General features: G+C 31.2%; 1 protein-coding gene across 5 annotated transcripts; it reads left to right on the top strand.

The window, feature by feature from the left end:
• Positions 1-3,375: 3,375 nt before the first annotated feature.
• NBP35 (nucleotide binding protein 35) lies at positions 3,376-8,251 on the top strand. Of its 5 annotated transcripts, none has more exons than XM_028084166.2 (5): positions 3,376-3,527; positions 3,640-3,835; positions 5,576-5,648; positions 5,752-5,853; positions 7,176-8,251. In XM_028084166.2, the coding sequence occupies exons 3-5, from the start codon at positions 5,612-5,614 to the stop codon at positions 8,102-8,104; spliced, it is 1,068 nt and encodes a 355-aa protein (XP_027939967.1). In that variant the 5' UTR covers positions 3,376-3,527; positions 3,640-3,835; positions 5,576-5,611; the 3' UTR covers positions 8,105-8,251. The 5 variants fall into 5 exon arrangements, with proteins under 5 accessions (XP_027939967.1, XP_085521840.1, XP_027939965.1 ...); XM_085665714.1 differs by adding an exon at positions 4,700-4,951 and having other exon boundaries at positions 3,447-3,835; XM_028084164.2 differs by adding an exon at positions 4,697-4,833 and having other exon boundaries at positions 3,447-3,835.
• Positions 8,252-9,192: the final 941 nt, after the last annotated feature.

The raw sequence follows: 9,192 nt of genomic DNA, 5'->3' as shown, positions 1-9,192 counted from the left end.
AAAAATAAATTTCATTCATATAACATAAGTGTAAAAAAAGAAAAAAAAAGTATTAGTTCCTTTCAATAAACAATGCATTTGCCATAATCAGTTCATAGAAATTTTATATTGTTGTGTTGTTCCGGTTGTCTCTCATCACCAACTATGACTTACTGTGTCATAGTAAACACTGTATTTGGATAAAATTTCAGAGTATAGTGTTGAATTTTTCAATGTATGTATGCAAATCTCAAGACAGTGAAAAACAAAGAATTTTGCTACTTTGAGAGTAACTATACTTCTTAAAAGAGCTGACATGCATACATGCTCTAACATGCTATGGTGTCTTTTATTTAATAGATTGTATCTTTTATAATAAAATAGTTATCCTTTTAACATTTTTTTTTATTTTAAATTATCAAAGTATATTTATTAAATTTTCTAGTTTGATATTTTTTTCGAGAGTTTATTTTAAATATAATATACTGGTGATCTTAAAAGTAATATTGATTATTAAGAATTTATAATCCAAATTAACGAAAATAATATTAAAATCAGTTTTAATTTTAGGAGAATTATTGATTATTAATCTATATGTACATCGTTTAAAAATGATAATTATTTTAAATAGATGAAATATTTCATTTAACAATATTATTGATGTAGATATAAATATAAATTATTTAATATTTTAGACTTAAAAGTTCAATATGTTGATGTGATAAATAGAATTGGTAGTCTCAATCTTTGGTTAATTTCTAATTCATTATATTATTGGATATTGATTGTATACCAATTTAAATTCTCAATTTATACTGTTTTCCACTATAAGTATCTTCATAAATAAGAAGAAAAAGAAAAACAAAGAAAAAATGTTAATTCTCATTTGCCATGGTCCGATAAAGAAAATGATAAAATTTTTATATAATAAAAATTAGGATTAAATATGTTTTTTTTCTCTTAACTTTTAGTGAATTTTAGAATTAGTCCATCTCGAAATTTTGGATTAATTTAATTCTTTATCTTTCAAAATACATGAATTTAGTTATTTTAATTAAATTATTTTTTTTGATTTATTTTATATTTTGTACGTATTTCAAGATTGTATTTGAGTTGTTTTAAATGTTTGGCACATTTTCGCTTTAGTGAGTCAAATACTATTATGAAATGCGCTTGAAATGTCAACTAAACTTAACAAAATTTGATTAAAATGACTAAATCCACGTATTTCGAAAGATGAATGACTAAATTGGTCTAAAATTTTGAAATGAACTAATTCCAAATCACTAAAAGTAAAGAGACCAAAAACATATTTAACCCTAAAAATTATATTCATCTTCTACTCATACCAAGTAAGGTTTCAGTTATTTAATTTCCCTTTGTTCTTTTTATTTGACTTGTATAATATACAATTCTATATTTGACTTGTATAGTTGAACTATCTATCTTAGTTAAATAATTAGAATCGGAAAAGGCTTAAATAAGTCTCGTATTTAATCAGTGAATTGTTTTTTTTTTTTTTTTCTGTTGACTAAGCTATATAAGCAGTGGTGGAACTTCATGTAATATGTTGGGGATGTCAAAATTTTGGTTAAATTATTCTTTGGTCCATTTTTTTTGTCTAAAAATACCACTTTGGTCATCTAGTGTTTTTTAGTTTCAATTTAGTCTCGATTTTATAAAAATTAATGTATTTTTATCTTTTTTGTTAAATTTCTTGAAGCAGAACAAAATTTTTTCATCAAAATTGATACCAGGATTATGCCAATTACACCAACAAAGCAAATCATTCACAACTTAAATTTTGATGAAAAATTCTTGATTTGATTTAATAAATTTAACGAAAAAAGACAAAATTACACAATTTTTTAAAATTCGTACCAAAATTGAGATTAAAAAAAACTAGATGGCCAACTTAATATTTTTGAATAAAAATAAGAACCAAAAGAGTAATCCTAAATTTTTTAGATAAACTAGTCAAAACATAGTATTTAATTTTTTTATGATAATAAAAAAATAAAAAAATTATTATTATTATTATTATAAAATTAGATATAAATAACTTTTTATAATTTTAGTATAATTAATTTTCATTTATAATGGTTCAATTTTAAAAAATAAAAAATGATTAAATTAAACAAATAACCATTTAAAAGATAATATTAATAAAATAATTATTTTTATTTAAAAAATGTTTAAAAGATTAAATTGAAAAATAAATACTAAAAAGAAAACTTTTTCTTATATATATAAATGTATAAATATTTATTAAAATATTAAATTTAAAAAAATTATTTAAAATCATATATTAAATTATATAAATGTAAAAAAAAAAAATGGGGCCATAACCCCCTTAGTTCCAACATTGTTCCCATTGTATATAAGAATTAGCATTCTATAGTTTATAAAATAGAAAAATAAAATAAAAATTAATATTTCTTCCTAGTTTGAGAGCATTTGGCCCATAATTATTATAATTAAATATAATAATATTTTATGCATATAAAAAAGTAATGCATCTAGGATAAATAGGAATATATACAATGATGCCACGTAACATCTATCCACTTTGCAAATGTTTTTATAATAGATTAAATTACTCTGTAATAACATTTTTTAATTAAAAAAGACGAAGACAATTTATTTCTCTAAAATTGGTAATGTACTTTTGCTCTCTCCAGAATTTTTAATATATTTTTATTTTTACAAAAATAATGCATCGAAATTAATTTTGATTCAACACCTACATGCAAATATTTAAAATAAATATGCAGGAAAAAAAATTTAGCATATTTTAACATTGCAGAAAAAAAAAATTTCAAGAAATTAAAAGTAAATTATCAAAATTTTAATTTTAGAGGATCAAATCATATTTTATCTAATTTAAAATTAACAATTTAATTTTATATAGGATGATATAAAACAAATTACCTAAAGTATGTTTTTTTTTCTATTCTATTTATCTAAAGTGCAATTATTTTTATGTCCCGGTCTGCGAGGATAATATGATATTCTCATAGTTTCTTTGTGTATTTTCTAATTTTTAAAATCATCATTTTACTTTTTGTAAAAGTACTTCTGAATTACTTATAATAAAAAATTTCTAAATCTTCTGAAATTTTTGGGATGGGAGTTTTTAAATAAGATTTCTCGATTGAGATTTTAAAAAAATTCGTTTTCAAAAAAAAATCTAGAATAAGTTCTTTTATTTATTTTTGCATAGTATTATGTTTTTCTCTTCTTTCTCTGCAGAGATCTCTCTGTCATCTTCTTTTCACTGCGCGGAGGCAGCAGGAGTGTTGTGCACTAAGAAAGGATATTTTAGCCTTTTTGATACTAATATGGTGTGCACTTAACAATGATGGGGTGCAAGAAGGACAAACCATGTGCGAATTCTGAAGTGGACGCATTGTGTTTGGGCAAGCCCAATCAAACCCAATTTCATTGTTAACAAAAACCTAGTTTCACTGAGACAAGTAGTGGCGGCAAACTCCATTATTATCGTTGTCACTTTCATCCAAATTCCAAAACCCAGACAAGGCTTAAAGGTATTAGGGTTTTCTTTCTCCATTATTATCGTTGCCACTGCCAGACTTATTCCTTCATTCCTCTCACACTCTCTTCTCCTCCTCCTCCACCACCCGCGTTTTGGGAAACCAGAAGAGAGCACCCTCGTTTCTCCTCCACCCACGTCAAGAAACACGAAGGCAGAGTGCAGGCCATTCACGGCGTCTCCTTTCTCCTCCACCGTGACATCCACCACGTCGCTGGCAGGGGCAGCAGCGAGAGAACGCAGCGCCACCATCGGACTGCGATTGACGGACGATTCCGACCGCCACGACCACCACGAACACAGGTTTGTTTGTAATTTGCGTTCTGGTTCCCTTTTCTTTCGATTTGTAACCTAAATTTATGATTTTCGTAACCCTAAAATTGGTTTCCTGTAATTGGAAGTTATGGTGTATGTGTGGTTGTTGTTGCTGCGATTTGCCCTTGTTTGGATTGGACCCATTCTGTGAATCATAATTGTTGTGCTGTTGTTGGTTAAATTTTCCCCCAATTTCAATTTCGTAGTTGTTGCCGTTTTGGTCTGGTGGTGATGTTCATTTCTTTTTTCCTTGTTTTTCTAGTGTTACTATTTTTTATCTGACTGTGTGATAGGCTGATAGCTGTGGTTGTTTTCTTTGTTTGTCTGTTTATCTGTAATCATGTTGGAGATATGTGGAGAACATGTATTTCATCGTTGCACTGTGATCAAATAAATACTGCCACTGTTTCATATTATTCTATCATCTTTGAGACAAAATTATGTTCTTCATTAATGATTGAATTATATGATAGAAAGTACCAAGTTGCAAAGTTGTATGTGCCGTGTTTGCAAAGCTGGGATTGAGTTGTTTGGCATTAACTTAAATTGAAATTTGCTTATACACTGCAGTATATTTGATGTAGAACTATAATGCCACCTCCTTTTTAACTGTCAAGAGTACTCTAATTTGTTTGAGGCATCTCTACCGGGGTTTGATGATGGGGAGATTTCAGAAGATGCTCCTGTTGATTTGGATGGTTTAGATGCTTCTGCAGCACATGTTGCCAAACAAATTATACGACCTCTCATCCATAATTAATGCTTCTGTTTTTTTTATGTACTTGCTTGCACTTTGGTTATGCTCCATGCCTAAAGTACTCTAATTCAGACTTGTTATTGATGTTGCAGCAGTGTCTTGATGACTTGCAGTGTCATCTATAAGGATGTTTGATTTAGGAGCCAGTTGGTGCCACCACTTTATGCACCATAACATTTACCTTTTAGGGTTTTTTCAATGAGATAAACTTAGACCCAATAATTACAAGGTATATGGAACAGCTAATGTGTATATCAACAAAGGGAGTATATGTCCTGGGATAATATTCCATGGGGAATGTGTTTATAGGGCAGGGAGTCAGTACCAAAAGGGTGAATGGAAATTAGGTGAGGAAATGGTTAGGCGTTTGCCTTGGGCGACAGAGATGGTGCCTTGCATTTCTAGTTGTTATATTCTTTTCTGCATTGCTATTTTCTGTTTCCTTGCATTTTAAATTCCATAGAATTTTGAAATTATCCATATAGAACCTTTGCTACTTTGTTAAATTTTGTAATGAAATAGATCTAAATAATTTATGTGAATGAATTCTTTTACAAATGAAGGTATTCAACTATTAACAATTCAGCTTGCTGTTATTTTAAATTCCTCGGAATTTTCAAATGAATAAACCCTAAAGCACAGGCACATGGCATTGAAATATCACTTTTTCTTACAATTTCCTAGAGCCCATCTTTTTTCCTGCTTTGGGGATGACTAATCTTAATCCTAACCATCCGAATTGCCTATATTGTCGAATAGGTCCCTGACTTGTCTAGAATGCCAACTTAATTCGGAGGCAGTTTCACTAATTCAAAACAGTGGTTTGACAGACTTGTTTTGTTTGAGTTTGATCTGCCTTTTTATTTTACAACCTTATTCTTTGCCTGTCATTGCTAGTTTGTTGTTTTCGACAAAACACTTGCACCACGAATCTTATCTTAGTTGTGACGTACTTTCCTTTCTTTAAATAGTTATACCTTTTTCTTCAACTCAAGTGAAGAATTTCAATGGAGAACGGAGACATCCCTGAAAATGCCAATGAGCGTATGTATATGCATTTCTTTTTTGTTTCTGGATTTTCACTTTTCTAATTTTATATATACCTATGAATATCATTGTTTTGTATTTTGTATCGTGTCATTTACAGATTGCCCAGGCCCTCAGTCTGAATCTGCCGGAAAATCTGATGCATGTGAAGGGTGCCCAAATCAGCAAATTTGTGCAACTGCCCCCAAAGGACCTGACCCTGGTACTCTTATTCTTTTATACTTTCCAGCGGCTATCAATTTCTAAACAATGACATGGTTTATTTATGGAAGCCTGTTCTAGGTTATTTAGTATATACATTGCTTGTATATGATTTCCTCCTAGGCTTTGTTATCACTCAGCTTATTTAGTATACATTGCTAGTAGATGATTTTCCCCTAGGCTTTGTTGTCACTGCTTATGTGGATTGACTAGTGCGGGAAGGGAGTGAATCTCTTTCTTCAGTCATTCCCATGTCAGGGATGTGGAATTTTTTGTGATGGCATTGTTATGTCAAGAAATTTCAAGCAAGGACTGGGGAAACATTCGAGGTGTCATTGCTTTTGCTTAGTTTACTTATTGTTTAATCTAACTGGTCGTTAATTCCGTGTACTATTGGATATAGTTAGGAGTAATTAAGTATAGTTTAGCTTCAAATAAACTTCTTTTCTGATTGTCCTATTCAAATTAATAGAGTCCATTCCGTAATATTGATTTGATTCTGATGCATAGGGATTTCAGAATATTGCTTCCTGAAATTTGTTGGTATCTCATTCTCTTTGTTTAGTGCTGTCTGTTTTAGAACCTACGTTAGTGTTTGTTATTTCAATGTGACCACCTATCAACGTAAAATGCATTTTGAGCCTCAGTGCCAGCCTTTTCATATTCAATTTCTGAATTTGTAGTTCTAGTGTTGTGTGTAGTTGTAGCTGTAACTTTTTATACTGTAAAAACTAACATAGCACTAAGTACTCAGTTCCTTCATATAATCTTGTAGAAGACTAAAACATATATTTGTTCAACCATGTGTTGGAGTTGGATATCATTTAAGTTTAGACATAAATTATTCTTAATTAAGGACAATTGACATGATAGCAACCTTCAAACGGAATGCGAGACCCATACCAAAATGGTTAAGCTAGCTATTTAGCAAACACAATTAGGCCTGTGACATTTAAAAGGTTAAATAATAAAATTTACAACGCAACACAAACAGAGAAGAAAAAAAAGTGCTTAACAGGTTTTAGATATTCTTGGGTCCTCACAACAAGATATTGACTTGAGCCGACTGGACAGAAAAAAAGTGCTTAATATGTTTTATATTCTGCATTTTCTTCTCGGTCTTATTTTCCCTTCATTTGATGGTTTATAGTGATAAAGCATTTTTTCTTAATGGTTAGACCATGTGCTCCCTTGCTGTTTTTTCTGTAGTACTCTTGGGTTGTGTTGGATAGGGAATTTAAAAACATTTAATAATTTAAAATGTTGAGAAATTGATTTGCCTTCATTTTTGAAAAAATTTCCCTTCTACCATTGTTTTTGCAGATCTGGTTCCCATTGCAGAAAGAATGGCTACTGTGAAACACAAGATATTGGTCTTGTCAGGAAAGGGAGGAGTTGGTAAGAGCACGTTCTCTGCCCAGCTGGCATTTGCTTTAGCAGCAAGGGATTTTCAAGTAGGTCTTCTTGATGTTGATATTTGTGGTCCAAGCATCCCAAAGATGCTTGGCCTAGAAGGTCAAGAGATACACCAGAGCAACCTTGGTTGGTCTCCTGTGTATGTGGAGTCCAACCTTGGGGTCATGTCAATTGGGTTCATGCTTCCCAACCCTGATGAAGCTGTTATATGGAGAGGCCCACGCAAAAATGGACTTATCAAGCAGTTTCTAAAAGATGTCTACTGGGGTGAACTTGATTTCCTAATCGTGGATGCTCCACCAGGAACCTCAGATGAGCACATTTCCATTGTTCAATGCCTTGATCCCACTGGAGTAGATGGTGCAATCATAGTGACCACACCTCAACAAGTCTCTCTAATTGATGTGAGAAAAGAAGTGAATTTTTGCAAGAAAGTTGGCGTGAAAGTTCTTGGGGTTGTAGAGAATATGAGTAGTCTGTGCCAGCCCATCACAGATTTCAAGTTTTTGAGAATGTCTGATAATGGGGAGCAGAAAGATGTTACACAATGGGTTTGGGAATATATGAAAGAAAAAGCACCAGAGATGCTGAATTTGATTGCTTGCACTGAAGTATTTGATAGCAGGGGTGGCGGAGCAGTGAAAATGTGCAATGAAATGGGTGTACCCTTTCTTGGTAAAGTTCCTTTAGATCCACAACTTTGTAAGGTAGCTGAAGAAGGTACATCCTGCTTTACTAATAAAGATTGTGTTGTTAGTGCTCCGGCATTAAAGAAGATTATAGAGGAGTTGATTGAAAATAATGGGTGGTCACTGTTATTGAGTAATGGAGCTTAGGAGATTTTGATTTATGGTGATCTTTGTAAATCAAAATATGATTTGTGTTTGAGACGTTTTGGTATGTGAAGTATCGGTTTTCTAGGCTCGGATGTAGTTACAAATTATGTTACAATGAAATAAGTTCTCACGTTTTATGTGCTCGAATTCCGTATGCAATGTTTGTTTCTTTTTTTTTGTTATTCATTTTTAAAGTATATTTCTTACCGAAAATGATAGTAACACTTTTTTCTCTTACAACCGTTGACAACCTGAGTTGGCATGGGACATGACAATAATTTTTCATTTTTTTTTATCGAAAATGATATTTTGACTATTTTTTTATAGTGTCTACGTGTCGTTTATGAATTTGATTTTCTATTTTTTTTTGTGATGCTCATGTGTGGTATTGGGGCAAAAGTTTGTCTTTGGCAGAGAAAACATATTTAAAAATGGTGAAAAGTCGGGTATTTCTTCATCTTCTTCATCAAGGCATTCCTTTGTCCACTTCTTAGAAATCATTGACGTTTCTTCCATTGGTGGTTCGTGTACTGTCTTCTTTTAAAAATTTAAAAATCGGTTCGATAATTGCGCGTTTTTGAGTGTGGGGTGTTTTAGGATATTGAGATCCTTGCGAAATTGAAAGTATTGTACGTTGTTTGAGTGTGAGTTTCATCTACTTTACATTTCTTGTTCGATTTTTCGTGGATGTGTTATGTGTGCACGGTATCGTTAGTTAATATTTCTCATTCAATTTTTTGTGGGTGTGCCTTGCCTTCTGTCCCAAAGAAAATGCATCAACACCATCTTAAATTACCAGTTGCTATCAAACATATGTGAGAAACTGAATGTAAATAAATGAGGAGTTGCGAAGGACTTTTTAAACAAGATTTCAAAAATTTGGAAAATTACACACACCATCATAAATATACTTCAAATGAATCATAGTAATTAGTTTTAAGTGTTTATGAAATCCAACTAATGACATGCCTTCACTACTATCTCAACAAATTTCACTGTAGCTATCAAATATATGTGGGAACAATGTAAATAAATGGGAGCTGCAAAGGATTTTTTAACAAGATTTCAAAAACTTGAAAAATTATACA

This window comes from Vigna unguiculata, chromosome 8 (genome assembly GCF_037176805.1).
Source record: "Vigna unguiculata cultivar grain cowpea cultivar isolate G323 ecotype 2 chromosome 8, ASM3717680v1, whole genome shotgun sequence".
Classification (NCBI taxonomy): domain Eukaryota; kingdom Viridiplantae; phylum Streptophyta; class Magnoliopsida; order Fabales; family Fabaceae; genus Vigna; species Vigna unguiculata.
Note: the sequence above shows the minus strand (reverse complement) of the source record. Positions and strands in the feature narration are given on the sequence as shown.

What these genes read in the sequence shown, in the direction of transcription:
- NBP35 (XM_028084166.2), top strand. Translation starts at nt 5,612, where the DNA reads ATGGAGAACGGAGACATCCCTGAAAATGCCAATGAGC. An exon ending in CCCTGAAAATGCCAATGAGC is followed by an intron (nt 5,649 to 5,751) that starts GTATGTATATGC and finishes TGTCATTTACAG; the next exon opens with ATTGCCCAGGCCCTCAGTCT. An exon ending in CCCCAAAGGACCTGACCCTG is followed by an intron (nt 5,854 to 7,175) that starts GTACTCTTATTC and finishes TTGTTTTTGCAG; the next exon opens with ATCTGGTTCCCATTGCAGAA.